Source organism: Cyrtonyx montezumae, unplaced genomic scaffold (assembly GCF_038088225.1).
Source record: "Cyrtonyx montezumae isolate F1298 unplaced genomic scaffold, pur_monq_1.0 scaffold_32, whole genome shotgun sequence".
NCBI lineage: Eukaryota > Metazoa > Chordata > Aves > Galliformes > Odontophoridae > Cyrtonyx > Cyrtonyx montezumae.
The window spans coordinates 1,046,783-1,063,168 of NW_027072037.1; the positions used below are offsets into that span (position 1 = coordinate 1,046,783).

Genomic DNA, 16,386 nt, shown 5'->3' on the forward strand with positions numbered 1-16,386 from the left:
ATTGTGTCTGTGATTGAGTGAGATAAAGGAGATGGTTCAAATCCTTCTTAGTCACATGTAGTTAGATGTGACCAGTTCCATTATGTCTATGCCTGCAGAGATCTGAGAATCCTGCCCTAATTTGTCTGTTGTTTTGATTTCTGTAGTCTCATGTATATCATTTTTTTCTCTTGTTTTACTATTTTTTTTCCTCCTTTTCTTTCTGGTTCCTGCCTCCTCTGTCTCTTTTTTTTCCCTTTCTTTCCATCAGTGTTTCAACTTTGCTTAAAAATAAAAATAAAATACAATTACAAATGGGGAAAAACAAGAAGAAAACTTTTGTCAGTTCTGCATTCTAAAGATTTTGGGTGGCTTTGTAATCTCTAATGACATTGAGATGATTCCACATGAATTAGATAGGATGGCAGAAGGCAGTGCTAACAGCCTGCTAACATACTAGCATTTTCCTAATAAGTTTTCCATTATGAGCCCACATCCGAACTTAAACTCATTGGCTGTAGAGTAGTTGTTATTTACAGAATCAAGTCTTACCTTTTTGGTAACTGCATCAGAAAAACAAATGCTGTCAAGCTAATTATACTCACTATGATGAAAATCAAACCTTGCCATGTAAAACAGGACATAATCAGCAAAGGAACAGGTCTTAATCAGTAGAGTTTTTTTAATCCAGATTACCTCTTCAGTGATATCAAGAATATCACCGAAGAAAACAAGCTCTCTAGTGGTCGTTAATTGTTGTGATTAAATGTGTTTTAGCTGAGGTGATCCAAAAATGAGACTATCAAAATCCAACATCACTTGCCTTATGGCAATCTCCTCCATAGTGAAGAGGAACTTTCTCTAAAACTGTCATCCTTACTTCGGGTTACCCACTCAAGGCAAGGCTGGGTGTGGCTTTGGGCAGCCTGCTCTAGTGGTTGGCAACTGTGCCCATGGCAGTGGGGTTGAAACTACATGATCTTTGAGGTCCTTTTCAACCCAGACCATTCTATGATTCTATGATTAGTCTTAAATATCAATTAATGCACAACTCAGTTCTGTAAAAGTCAGTGGAACAGCTGAATTTAATGATTTTATAAACAGACATGATTTTGTAAAAGGAACTATCATTTTTGCATTTACTTTCTTAACTTCATTATTCAAGAAGACAGTAAATTGTTTTTGCTGTCGGCTGAATCTTTGCATTCCACATTATTGTATTTTTTTTCCAGCTCTTAAGATATAATATCTAATAGTAAAGTCGGTTTTTAATTTAATTTCCCCAAGGAAAAACAAAACCAAATCCAAAAATTTCTGTTAAATGGAAATGACTTAAAAGTGTTGACAGTAGGCCAAAGCTTAATTTGTTTTCAATTAATTTTATTTCACTGTTTGACTTGTAGAGTACTTCTTCTATCTATGTCTGGGTGAACACAAATCTTAGACCATGCATATTAGCAGAGCAACAAAAACAGAGTTTGGTTTGTCTGAATAAAGATAGATGCTTGCCTTTTAGGCACAGTATCTGTTATAGTCAATGGAGATGTAGTGGACCTTGCTGTTCATCCCATCCTAAAGTGGACATCCAGAATAGGGCAGATATGTCCTGACCAACAAGTGTTTTGTGCATCTCCCTTGACCACATATTCCCTTTGATGTTTCTCAATAGACATGATTCTCACCTAGACATGCAACTTTCCCTGAGGTATCTTCCACCATAGCAACCATAGATTGAGAACAAAACGCAAGAAAAACGCATCTGTAAATAGCAAATTTCTGTTTTCAGTTCTTGTGGCTTTTAGTCTGTCATAACAGATGTGAAAAATCTATCCCTCACATCCTTCACAATGCTTTCCCATGTTGTTTCAAGATTACTCTTCTTGACTGCTGATTCAGATTTCCCTCTATCTGGCTATTTAAATATGAATGTCCCATACTCCATAGTAGCTCTTTCTAGAGTACAGCATACTAGGATCATAGTCCTGGTCTTTAGTGTGTGCGACTGCTGCTTTTGTCACCCCCCCCTCTAGTGTGTGAGACAAAAATAAGAGGTACCTCTGTCAGTAGTGAGACACGGTTTGCACCCAGAGCTCATATGTCAAGAAAGCTGGGCAAAGAAGTGCTGCAGTGCCCTCCACTGGGAGTCTTAGGAAGAAGGGATTTACACCACCAAGGGTACCAACCCATGAAAGTGAGGAAAATCTGATCCAACTTCGCCTTAGATTAACTTCCATCCTACAAGTTTCTGTTATATTTAAATGTTCTCCACAAGTGTGCAGTCAACTTTCGTTTGATCTATTGTTCTGTTACCCTTTGTACACTACTGAACTGCAAAGGCCATGTGTATTTTGGACGTGTAACACTGCTCGCCTGCCTCGAGGTTGTTCAATCTTTGATTTGTCTGCGAGTCAACGCATCCCAATTGCCAGTGCATTTTATTTTTACGTTGATTTGTTTCCTTTTTGCTTCAGTCAAGCAGCTGGTTTGTGCTGTAATTTCATCCTGTCGTGTCCGTTTTCCATCTCTGTGATTTGTCTCATGAAATATGTTGAAAGTGACCTACCTTGGCCTGTTCACGATATGCTGAAAAAAATGCTAATCTTGTCATATTTAGCAGCTGCGTTCAGAAATGCTACTGTAAGCCTAAGAGGGCTAACCAGCACTCTTGCAAGATGTCAGAACTATCAACCATTACTCTGTAAGTGTACACAATCCTGTGACATTACTGTGTTTGTATGACGCATGTTGCAAGTAAATGATTTGATATGAGCAGAGCAATAGTAACTGGAGAGCAAAGGCTCCTTTGGTTCTTGTTGCATGTAGAATTTTTTGTTACTCTGTGCTTTTGCTGATGCACCATGATCAAGGATTATAAGGCTATTTATTTTATTTTATTTTGGATATTTTGTAATGATCTCTGATGCTTCTTATGGTTTTGGATAGTGCCTGTGTAGAAACTACTAATAGTTGCTCTTTATTATACAGGAAAGTGTTGATCTCTGGTCACACTGAGTGGAAATGTTTCACCCAGAGTCTTCTAGAACAATGTGGGTAGAGCAGGGTTGAGTGAATCAGACTCTCAGCTGGTAGAAAATACGTTTGTGGAGCAGAGTGAAGTTTTGACAGTATACACCCAGGAATGAAGAGAAACTGTGGTTAACTCAATATGAAAACCTTTGGGGTCTATAGTCAGAAATCATTGCAAAGATTTGGGTATGGAGGGTAAGGCAGCTAGAAAAGTGAAAAAAAAAAAAGTCTTAGTTTGGAGGTAAGCATGAATCACCTTCTCATTGTGCATTTTACTCTCTGTTACCTGTGCCTGAAGCCCACAGGACTCATTTAGATGGAATGGACACCTTGAAGAAATCTCTTACATTACATGCTTTCTAATGGACATTCTCCTGAACTGTACAGCAGGCTTATGAATACAAAACAGCACTCAGGGATCTCCTGCTGCATTGATCCACAAGGACAGCATTTCGCTTAAGAAGAGAATTTGCTGATGTCATTAAGGAAAAAAAAAATTAATAACTTGTAGCTTCTTATTTTATTAGTCTAACCACTAACAAAGCCCATTTTAAGCATGAAAATGGGCATTTGCTGTTTGTGATTTTTCACCTACTCAGTGTAGTTAAGAAGTAGTTCAGTGAAGATGCTGAAAAGATTCAGTCAACAATCTGATAGTGTGCAAAAGCAGAGAGAAGAAATAGGGACTAAGAGACAATCAGCAGCTCCTTTTACTGCATGGAGAAAAGCTTGAAACTAAAGCAGTGGTAAGAATAGGAGGTGCATTCGGGAGGAGATACTTTTAAATATGAGCTCCATCACTTAATCTGCAGCCTAATGAAATGCAGGCTTCGTGTTGGGCCTTCACAGGGAAATGAACTTCATGTGAAGAAGGACCGACTACTGGTGTACTCTATACCTGATGAACAGCAGGAGTTTAGGCTCTACAGAAGGCTGGGAAAAAAAAAAAAAACCCTTTGCCCTTCTTATAAACACAATTAAGTCATCTTTTCCATACCCCAAAACGAAAATCTCCATAACCATCCACTACTTCTCAAGCCCATAGGCTGAAGATGTGATTTATGCATGGAAGAATTAAGTCACAATGTGTTTTTCCTCAGACATTGAGAAGTCTTGTAGATGTAATTAAGCTTCTAGATGGGACACGTGCCTGTCAGGGAGGCTCCTGAGGTTCCTGAAAGTCACTTAACTAATCTTAGCATCCTTTAGAAAAAGTAGATACTCTGGTTTATTAAACAAGAGATCTCCTAAGCGTAATTCTAACAGTAACTTTTGTATCTTCATGTTTTGCTCTTTATCTTTTCATTTGAAACACTTCTACTAGAAATTTTATATGTATTCATCACCAAGTTAGCTCCGAAGATATAGAACTCCTCTAATTTAAACATTACAAGTCTACATATCACAATTTATGTCACAAACTCAATCTAGATCCCTTTTGTAGTCAATAGAGAAAGACAGGGTGGGATATTTTAAAGCCTGTCTTTGGGATATCATTCATCCATACACATAAGTGCTTATTCCTTTTTATTGACAGTAAGGGGAAGGCAAGTGTAGAATTAATTTACCAAAAAAAAAAAAGATATGAAATAACTGTAATAGATACATTCTGATAAATAGATGCATTCAATATCAGTTGAGTTTATAAAGGGATTTGCTTCTTAAAGAGACAATTATAACAGGCATGAACTATGCCTTGAAAGCGCATTTTACCTCTGCACAGGACATTACAAAGACATTACATTAATAATATGAATGCTGTAATCTATGTTGTGTACATCCAGACCTTCTTGACATGGCCTTTGTTCAATATGACCACCACAAGCCTTCATTTCACCCTGCAAAATTTATGTTTGGCCAAATTAATTCTCCTTAAGGCATACCACTTAAACCAGATAATTGCTGTGGTTTTGAAAATATTTTGCTTCATTTGAGAATCTGTGACTGACAGTTTTTTGGACTCTGCCATCAGCCCAGTAGAAACACCTCTGGTCCCAGTGGCACAAGACACAGCTTCAGTGTGATGGGGATATCTAGAGAGTAAGCTCTAAGTTGCAGTTTTCTCTGTCTCAGTGACAGAAACAAGACTAACAGCTACAGATATCCTCACACAATCACTTCTGGAGCTACAGGTCCCCCTGGTGTAGACGACTTGTATTTTCTGATGGCCGCTTTCATTCATGCCAGATAACATCCTAACATAGCCAAACCAGATTTTCTTACAGTTGAAATCTACAGTTCTGAATCTAGAGATATATATTTGCTATGTCACATTCATAGAGACCGGAAGAAGCAATTCAGACTCATTGGTGCTTGTTTCCCATTGCAGTGTCTCAAAGTATTTTGTTCATCTGAGGCATAGTTACTACATTTGTTTAGATCATCACATCATAGCTAAGTCTTCTAGAATCAGGCTTTAAAATATGGAATAGGAGTAATCTACAACATTTATTAAAAATCACTGGCAATTCTGGTCTGCAATCCAATATGACATGAGGTTTTTTTCTTCAGTAGTTCTCAGAGATAATGTGGATTTGCAATGGCAAACTAAGTACATGGTTCCTCCATAGGCAGTTCAAAGTTAGATGACCTTTCTATTTTCTCTTTCATTTACTATAAGGATGTCTTTCTGTACACTGAACAGAGGAATATGAAAAAATGAGGAAACACCATTGCCAGCATCTTTTTGTACTAATATTCCATTCTATACTATTGGAGTACATTCCATACTATTGGAGTCTAATTCTTAAGATGTTCTTTAGGAAATTAATCGATGAAAAAAATAGAACACCAACCTCAACAAAAAATGCAATATGCCTTTTATTTAATTAGTTTTCTTTTTCTTTTTTTTTTTTATAAGTAACCATTAAACATTCCTCAGCCTGTTGGAGTGTAAACAAAGCTTTTTCCATACCTTTGGAGAACATACCCCTTCCAGACAATCACTTCAAACCCCATTAAATGATTATTGTCCTCAGCACTCTCGGATCTAACCCTCAGGCTCCTTCCTTGTCTGAAAGAATGTGGGAAGAGGATGCCAACCAAGAGGATGCCGTCCTCCTGCCACACTCCTGAGGATTTCATTGTATTCTTATCTTCAACATCCTCATTTCACCATTGTACATAAATTTACCCGTCTCACAACTGTTGTTTTAATCCTGTTTCCTTTCTAAAACTCTTAGAAAAACACAGTTCAGCAGCAGCAACACGGCTACTAGTAACTTCTCAGTTTTTTGTTGTTATTAAAGTCTCATTTCCCTTTTAATGGATATTAATAATCTGCAAATTTCAGGTTGTGCTTTTACTTTTCATGTATTCTCTTCCTGACTTCTGTGACACTATTGAAGACAACATCTCAAATAAGTTGATGATGACATTGTATTCCAAGATCCTACAAACTAATTCTATGACTAATCGGATAGAATTAATGCCATTACTCTACACTATAACTGACTATGCACTTTCCTCTGCATCTTTCCCAAAATGAATCCCCTATGGCTGCAGAGAGATAGGCCTTACTAACTCATAATAATGTTGTGACATTTTAAACAAAGTATAATTTATCCTTTTACTGTTGTGGTAATTTATTCTGAACTAATTAATTCTGAGCTGAAAATGTAATAGACTTTGAGAAAGAATGCTTATTTATCCAGTTATTACCTCCATTTGATTTCTTTGTATTCCATTACTAGTTTAAAACACTGTTATATTTTTTATAGTCTTTATGGACATAGCACTCCATAATCTTATTCACAATGTGAGCATTCCTTTTCATTAATTTGACTGCATGTTCATAGAGCGTGAGGTCTAAAAGAGACCTTGAAAGATTTTTTTAGTTTGTTGCTATGAATTACTCCTGTATAACTTATTTCAGAGGGCATCTAAGATGGAGACTCTGCATGTCAGCTCACTTCATCACTTTCTTCTTTCTCTTGTTATAAAGCTTTTGGCCAATGTCTTATGTGATAATTTGTGAGATCTGTGCTCTCCGATTTATGAGGTCTTTCACCCAGACTTGAAATTTGGTCTGCATCTGATTGAGGCATCATTTGTGCTTAGTGCCATCTTGGTGCGAGGTCTGTGATGTCCTTTTTGTCATCGGTGCACAAAAAATATGACTGACAGATACTAGCAATGAACTGATGTCCCATTTCTAGTTTACTATTGGATATAACAGGACAAGTTATCAGAATTCTTGGAGATATTAATTCTCTTCATTTTTTTCATAAGAAAAGTGCTTAATTTTTAGGATACTTTAGGGCTTGTAGTGAGCCAATTCAAATCAGTCTGCAATATATTCCATACATATAAGCAGACGGCATATATGAATTTGAAAATAATATGGAGCTCTTCTGAGGGTCTTGATTGCTTTTCAGCTTTCCTTGTCCTCCATATACCTCCTTAAGTACCTTGAAGAAAATCAGTACCATTTTTCCCCCAAACAAACCCTCTAATGGAATTATGCAATTTCATAGAAGTTTATTATTGTTTTATGACTGTAGTTTGAATCCCATGCCAAGATTACTTTCTTCACGAAGAAAGAAATCCCTACTTATAATAATGCAAATCAAAATAACAGTACAGAGTATAACGCTGTTATATATTACTAATTTACAATAATTGTACCACTATGAAGAAGTGGGAGCAAACTACAGTGTGTGGGAAATCACTGTTAGGGAACAAATGAGAATGCTGAATATTTGTTTGTATAATTATATAGTGCATATATTTCCCGAAAGGGAAGCAATGAAATAGTTTTTGCATTGTCTGATTTAATTAAAGTGCAAGCTGTTTATTACAAGGCTGCATTAAAGTTCTTTCACTCTATTGTAACAGGAGGTTGGCTCGCTCTACACTACTGCTTATCCCCTTGTTTGGAATTCACTACACGGTCTTTGCTTTTTCTCCGGAAAATGTCAGTAAGCGGGAGAGACTTGTGTTTGAATTGGGACTGGGATCTTTCCAGGTGATTATACAGTGAATTCTGCTTTTGTTTAAAAGGACTGTCTATTTATTACTCTGACTTTGCATGCAGGGTTCTCAGACTGTGTGTTTATTCATGGATGTGTATGCTTCGTTTTGTTTGTTTTTTAAACTCCAGCTGTTCTCCAGCATTTTCTGAAGGATTTGAATTAGTTTTTCTTTTCTCTCCCATTTACCTAGGGTTTTGTTGTTGCTGTTCTCTATTGTTTCTTGAACGGGGAGGTAAGACTTTTAATATTTACCCTCCTTCAACCCCACCATCTCTATTTCCATCCCCATCCCATTTCCTTGTGGGACTAACTGTTATTCTAATCCCTCCTTGTAAATCGTCATCTACATAATCCTTCATATCTTAGTATGAACTTCACAATGTCTCAGCAAAAGGAGGAGGATATATGATGTCTTTATCAAACCAAAATGTTGACCTTTCTAGGCTCAGATTAATGCTTCATAATGGCAATTATTTTGTTAAGCAACATGTTTCCCAGGAGTCCTGGAGAAATGCCTTGAAAGAGAAATTCAGCTCTTACCTGAGCTGACTCACTCTCTGCAGATGCTTGTGTCTTTCAATTAACTACACAAATATCCATAAGTGAAGAGGTTCCTTACTTAGACATCTTATGTAAGCTGTTAATGCTAAGAGGAATGAATACTGGCCACTCTGACCGTGCTAGTAAGTTGCTTAGGCCTCTTCTCACAGAAAGAAGATTGGGCACTTTGTGTCACCTCAAAAACTCTTTTATCTGCAAGTAAAGGATAATGCATTTTCTGTATAGGACAATCATACTTTATTGATCAACTTCACAAAATGATCAGTTTGCCCATTCTGGAAGGAAGTATTTGTCCCTGAAAGCAAAAGTTTAGTGCTGTTTTTCATTGTTCTGCTATGTATAAGTAACATTTCTTACAGAATCAGAGAATATCCTGTCTTAGAAGGGACTCACAAGGATCATCAAGTCCATTGCATGGCTCCACACAGAACTACATAAAAAATAAACCATATGTCTGAGAGCGTTGTCCAAACATTTCCTGAACTCCATCAGGCTTGGTGCTAATTAGAAACTGAGTTCAGTATTATTTTTAATACACTCTACTGAGTAAGTAAGGCTTAGGGAAAAGGTCTAGATTAAAGTTCTAGAATGACATCCAAGTGTTCTTAACTGTAGAGGTGTTCAACAACTGACTTTGGGGTAACAACTATGTGCTCTCTTTGTAATCTATATAGAGAAAAAACAACCTCTATAAGGTTCTCTGTCTCACCCCGAAGTGGTATTTACGTCATATTATAGTAATTTTCTTCCAGATATTTCTGTTAATCTATAAAGAAACCAGTTCCTCACTTACACTTCTAACTTCTGACCATTTAAGTAATAAAAAAAAGATTAATCAATCCGCAGACAATCTTATCTTTCCTTCATTTCGTGGAATTTCACTAGCTGATATTGCCTATTTTCATTCTATAGTACTATAAAGCACTGCAACTGTAGAGGTGATTGCAAGAAGTATTCCTAGTATGGATTTTCACATTACCTATTCCCTTGTCATGGTGATTGCAAGCTGTACTCTGAAAAACATGACAGAGACGAATCTACCATGATGGTACAACAGGTCTTTACCTTCCTATTGGGCCAAATAGTTAAGCTTAGGACCTTATTACATAATATACAGAACTACAGTAAAACTTAGCATTTATGAAGAGTCCTCCATCTTCGAATTTATGAAAGCCTGAAGCTGTTTCTTGTAGATTCCATGTTTGCATGTATGTATTTGTGTATATTTGTGTGCCAGTTGTAATTAGGCCTAATTTCTGATTCACCTCTTCTGATTTGCTAATTGAAACTCTCCTGACTTTGCTTATTGGGCTAAACAAATGAGTTGAATCTTTTCTCCATTAATGGAATAAGTCTTCCTACTCAATTCTGCCTAAAAGGGAATACGTACACTTCATCCATTCTTTCACGGATTCCAATGTATTGTGAAGTCCAGCAGGAATAAAATCATTTTCTGCTTTTCTATTTAGGAAGATAGGGATCATTTATTTTACCAGTTTCATTGAATTAGATACAGTGTGTAATAATTGGTCACTTGCACAATGGGATTCTAACTTCTTTATCCAAGAGATTTCTTCTCAGAGTAAAACAACAATCTCCTCAAGTTCAGCAAACGTGTTACCTATGCTCATAGGCATAGACAGGGAGACCATGAAAGGACTTGTAGATGACTGTTAAAGCACTGCTCTGCTGGATCTCATCTTCCTATAGTTCCTATGGTGGCTGCATCCATATTTCACCAGCTGGAAGTACTGGATAGCTGTCTTTCCTGCCTATTCCTGTCATTTCATGTATTATCTTTCATGCATGCTCAAAGAATAGCCAGAAGGTATGGTCTTAAACTAATCTTGACATAAGGACATTTAAAAGATTCTACATGATGCTGGTGTTCTTGCAACTTCTCTGGTTTGTTTTATTTCTTTTTGTTTTGATTTGGTTTGGGGAAGTGGTACTTAACCAAACTAACCCAGATAGATACTTCCATACTCTACCTAATCTATAAATATCTATACAATAACAACAAAGAAGAAAATTAGAAGTACTAGAATGAGAACATAATTTTTCCAGTTGGATTTTTCCTCGCTGAAGTTAGTGCCCATACTGTTAAAGCACTTGTGCAGCATACTGGGATATGCTCGTCCATTTTAACAACTGTATCAGTTTGTGAAAATCTAGCAATTTCTGCTCAAGTAAAAAAACACGTTCTTTACACAACCTCATTAAAAAAATGGAAAAATATGGTAGGAAAATATCTCTACATTTGTCAGTTCTTGCGTTATTTCCTTCCTAAATATGCTACAGGATACTGCTGGAAATGGTTAACTGAATGAGTAAATGTTGATCCAAGTCAGTGTGATCTTATGTTAAGTCCTCACTATCTTCTGTACTTATGTACATGTGTACACACTTAGAAAAATCACCAAGAAATTAGCGATAAAAGCAGAAAAATTATCAAAGTATTCATTAATTTTCTAACTGGACTTCTGAACATGGATTACTTTACTGTGCATGATTTACTGTGTCCATTGCCTGCTTAGAGGTGATCTGAACACAGCAGGCAAGGTTTTCAGTAGACACGTATCCATTAACTGCAGGTGAAAGACCTTTGTGGACAGGTTATTTAATTACTATCCATCATCTTTGGCTCCTTGTTTTGTGTTTGCTACTGGCCACTGATGAAAATGGGATGTTTTTTTTCTAGAAAGCTAACTCAAAAACCGTGTTTGAGTTAGTACTGAACACATCTTCTAAGCACCTATGGGCAGATCCCAAGTTATCTGAAGTCAGGTTTCCTTAGGTTTCTCTAAAGTAAAGAGTTTAATAATAGCCTTCAAAATTACTCTATCTTTTTTTTTTTCTTTTTTCTTTTTTTTTTTCTGAACTTGATAACTTGTCAGCATGTCCTCGAGCAGCTAAGTACATAAAAAATGACCTTTTGAAGTTTCTCCCTAAAGGTGCAATCAGAAATAAAGAGAAAATGGAGGAGCTGGAAAGTCAACCGGTATTTTGCTGTGGATTTCAAACATCGTCATCCTTCTCTAGCGAGCAGCGGAGTGAACGGGGGGACACAACTCTCCATTCTGAGCAAGAGCAGCTCTCAGATTCGGATGTCCAGCATAAATGCGGAGAATCTAGCGACATGAGCAGCTAAGAAAAACAAATCAATCAACAAGCAAACCAAAAACCATCACTTAAAAAAAGAAAAACAACAAAGCATAGTTTTGGTGGTGGTGTACCTTCCTTCCCTTTTCCTTTTCCTTTTCCTTTTCCTTTTCCTTTTCCTTTTCCTTTTCCTTTCCCTTTCCCTTTCCTTACCTCCAGAACATTCTTGATGTCTGTAGAGGTGAAAAAAGTGAAGGAAGTGTATATATATATCTTTTTAACAGTCACTGTAAATACACAGCTGTACTCAATGCCATTAATGGAAAAGTATTTAAAAGATAAAAATAGGCCAAGCCCACTTGCTCAGTGATTTACCTTTCAGAGCATCTGCAAGTAATCTGTTGTCAATCAAAAGTAACAAGTGATTGCTGTGCAGTTTTGATCTTTGGTTGCCAAACCGGTACTAACCTGTGAATGGACATAATGGTTATTTTTTCAAACTGAGTTTCATTCAGTTTTATATTTGCATTCCTTTTTCCTAGTCAAGTGTATCTTAGCCCAACCCTGATTTTGGCATGTGAATTTCTGCACTGTTTCTGTTTTGAGTCTTTGGATGGAGCTAACGTGCTCGGGTTAATCCTACCAGCCAGTTCAGGAAGATCTCCAGTGACTTCATGGTTGGATTCAGTCAGACGTACCCAGCGGGTTTAACGGAACTGCTGTGCCAATGTAAAGCTGTACAGCTGTCATCAGTCAAGGGGGGGACTCCAGACATGACCAATGGGATCAGCTGACTTTGTCCATACCCAGGGATGCTTCTGAGAATGCTTTACGTTCTAGCTAAGCTGTGAGTTTTCTAAAAGGGCCATGTAGTTGAGATATATCTATATTTTTGGCACTGATTGACTGAGAGTTGATTGATGGATTGACTGAATTGTTTGAATAATAGAAATAACTGTTCCCTCCTTCCCACCTTAAGAACAAGAGTCAGTTCCAAGACAGTGTTTCCCCTCAGATAACCTTGAACCTTTTGCATCCGTGTCCAAACGCAGCATGTTTTCATGTAGTACTGTCATGCAGTGTGGTGCCTTTGCAACCTGGTTGACTTCTGTGTGTCCTGATTCTTCTCTGCAAGAGGCACGAGAGGGATCTGGGATGCTCATCTTGGAAAGTAAAAATCTGCATTTGGTGAGCAATCAGACTGAACAATAAGACGCTATGGAAAGAAAGGATAAAGCTTTTGGATGACTTCCCACATCTGGTGTTTTTCTCTCTCTTTGGATAATTCAATTTGTTTAAACATTGATGTTCTTACTGTTTCTCTTTGAAAACCTAAAACATTCTTTCCAACTTTGCCTTGTAGTTAAAGCCAAGACTGGTGCACATCTACTTCAGTCAAATGTTGATGATGTCAATTCTTAACAAGTCTTTATACAGCTCATAAAGGCTTTGATAACCGTACTAGCTCTCTCTTCATTTTGGATTTATGAACTGGTAGACATATATATATACATATATAAATATATATATGTTTGTGTGTGTGTGTGTGTGTGTATGTGTGTGTATATTAAAAAAAAAAAAGAAAAGAAAATGACATTTTAAATGTGAAGGTATGAACTGGACTAAAAGTAACCAGGAAATTTAAAATTCAGTCTTGTTCTTTGGAACTTGATCATGGAAAGGAAAGGAAAAGAAAAGAAAAGAAAAGAAAAGAAAAGAAAAGAAAAGAAAAGAAAAGAAAAGAAAAGAAAAGAAAAGAAAAGAAAAGAAAAGAAAAGAAAAGAAAAGAAAAGAAAAGAAAAGAAAAGAAAAGAAAAGAAAAGAAAAGAAAAGAAAAGAAAAGAAAAGAAAAGAAAAGAAAAGAGGAATGATTCAGGATGTTAGTGTCAGCTGAACTTTTAATTTCACTGTTTTTTGTTAGTTTGGGTAAAAAAACAAAACAAAATAAACAAACAAACAAAAAAAAACCAACCAGAAACAGTTTTAATGTCATTTTAAGTACAGATTTTTAAGAATAACAATAGATTCTTTACTTTTACAAGGAAAGAAGTGGTCAGAAAGTTGCAAAAGAAGTATTAATTGTAATAATGAACTCTTACATAGTGCTTTATGGGACATAGTCTGCTCTCGGTTGTAGCAGTGTAAATGAATGTAAAAATAATTTGGAACAGGAAGAAATTTTGAGATTGACTTCATGTCAGTACAGGATCATACTCGTTTAAGATGCTTATGTTCCAGTCAGATGCAATCTACCCTGGCACAGAGGACCAGCAGAAAAATTTAAATAACATTACTTATACTTAAATTGGAGTTAACATGATAGAGACACTTCTTTTGCAAGTCTTGCTGCTCTGAGAGCAGAATCTTTCCCCCTCTTCTAGATCATGTGCAAAAAATCTCTGAAGTATTTTGAACTGATAGATGAGGGTTTCCTGTTTCATTAGATTCTGTTAAAAGTTATAAAGTTCTCCAAGGAGCCATTCTCTTTGAGTACCAGAACAACGTTGGAGGGGGAGAATGGGAAAGTCAGATCTATCAGGTAAATGAATGCTTGGGACTTTTTTTTTTAAAGAATTATCTAATATTAGATGAGCAGATAATATTTAGTTTCGTATTTTCTGTAGTATGGCCTCTCGAAAGGAGTTATATTGGTGGTTATATGGTGGCTAATTTTCAAGCATTAGTAAATTCACAACTTTGCGGGAAAAAAAGAAGGAATGAAATAACAGAAGATTTTTTCCACGTTTCAGTCCAGAGCAAGAAGGTGTTTTTTTTTTGTTTTTTTTTTTTTTAATTTTCATTTTGAGTTTTGTTTATTTTACTTCGATGCTATTTTATTTGATTGTGGCTTTTTCTGAGCTTACTTTTGGATTCTGCTGTTTTCCTTCCCGTCCTGCAGCGCTCTGAAGTTTGAGTTGGTGGATCTCAGTCCAGTGCCTTGTGGACAATTGTCCACAACACCAAAACCACCCTTCAGTTCATGCACAATGGAAACTGGGTCCTCAGCTACATTAGCGTCAGTACAGACAAAACAGTGCTATTGTTAGAACAAAGCCACTTCCACTTGGCTTGGGGTTTGGCTTCAGCACACTATTACTACTATCGTTATTATTTTTCCATTCTCAGCAAGAGAGGCCAAGGACTGAATAGTCCTGAAGATCTGGACTTGCCCCTTGCAGAGCCAATGCTCTGGAGCTTGGCGAGTTGAAGGGCAGTGGAGAGGAAATTTCTGCCGATGCAATCCCTATGTTTACTGTTCACTGGACAAATTGAAGTCTTTGGTACCTTTCACCAGCACTGAATTTATGAGAAGAACTAATATATCTCTACATATCTAATATATACTATATTATACAAACAACCCCTTCTATTATGATTTCTTTTTATTGAAATTATTGATACGCTTGCAAAAACTGTTCCCCTTAGTCAGTCTGACTTTTTCATTGTTGATGAAGATCATGCTTCAGGTGTATAGAGTTATCTAAACCAGGTTCTGATGCCATCGCACAAATTGCTCTCTCAGAAATCTTCATGTTGAATGTAAGCTGAAATGTTGGATGTGCACAGCCACCACTCACAGTGGCTGCCGTGTCTCTTCATTCCAGGATGGAAGAAACCCAGAGGTGGTTTGCTTCTAAGTGTCTGTAAATAATTGACTGAGTGTAACAGTGCTTTGTTCGATTTTCACTGTGAAATATATTTTGGAGTTAGAAAGGCATATAGTATTAACAATATGTCATTAAAAGAGAAACAAAAGTGTGCAGTGCTCCTTGAGCCATTTTTTCTACCATGTCCATAATGTATTTGCACTCTAATTTTCTTCATTTTTCTAATTGTTCAGAAACCTACTGTACTGCATCTTTTGTGAGTATTTACTGTTTTATTATTGACTTTTTGATGTGGAGTGCTGATATGACAGAACAGTTAACATCCCAGAATGAAAACTAAGATGGATATTTCAAAAGGCTTGTTTCCTTGTTGCCTGGTGAACTCAAATCTTTACTTCCTTAACCTCTATGTATGTGTTCAGCTGTGGGTGCTTTAATTTCGTACAGGAAATATACCCAAGTTACTCTGCTTCATGTAAGTACTTTCATCTGAAAATCAGGTGTTAAAATACGGAGGTGAAAGAAGGGAGAAAGATGCAGGCAGTTAAATTCACACGTTGTACTTGGTATCTAGCTCATCCTTTTCAGCAGTTGTTCATTATTGAAAGAAAAGAACCAAGTGTGGCAACCACATACTTAGTTGTACTTGCTAAATGACAGAAGTGGGCAGGAAGTGACTGGGCTGATAATCTGAGATTACATTTGTAAAAATGAAGTCTCCTTGGACTGTCTCCACCATCAATGGCAACGAAAAACCTTCCAGATAAGGCTGCTGAGCAGCTCATTAAGCTCCTACTCAGAGCACAGCTGGGTTCTGAGTCCTCTTCAGAAGTAACAAGAAGGGTATGGATCATCTGCTTTTTTGAACGGACTTCATTAGTGATAGAGAAATGGATTTAGGAGTGCTCCACAGCCCAGAGTAATGACTTCAACAAGTTTTTTTGCAGGCCACTTTCTGTTTCTAGATGCATTCATGCCAGCTGGAGCAATCGTGTTTTGGCCAATATAGAATGTTAGAGAACCACAGAATTGTAGGGGTTGGAAAGGACCTCTGGAGATCCAAGCCTCCCTACAGCAATTCCCTACAGGAGGTTGCATGGGTTGGTGCCTGGACAGGTCTTCAGTATCTCCAGAGA

The 16,386-nt window shown here is 36.9% G+C and overlaps 1 protein-coding gene across 4 annotated transcripts in view; it reads left to right on the top strand.

The window, feature by feature from the left end:
- The window catches only part of ADCYAP1R1 (ADCYAP receptor type I), a 130,762-nt gene extending 119,009 nt beyond the window's left edge, over positions 1–11,753 (top strand). For 2 of the 4 annotated variants that reach the window (XM_065744807.1, XM_065744809.1), the window contains 3 exons: positions 7,843–7,972; positions 8,170–8,211; positions 11,482–11,753. In XM_065744807.1, coding sequence (XP_065600879.1) covers positions 7,843–7,972; positions 8,170–8,211; positions 11,482–11,691 — 382 coding nt within the window. In that variant the 3' untranslated portion in view covers positions 11,692–11,753. The remainder of the gene's footprint in view (positions 1–7,842; positions 7,973–8,169; positions 8,212–11,481) is intronic. The other 2 variants (XM_065744808.1, XM_065744811.1) reach the window with 1 other exon arrangement.
- The last annotated feature ends 4,633 nt before the right edge of the window (positions 11,754–16,386 follow it).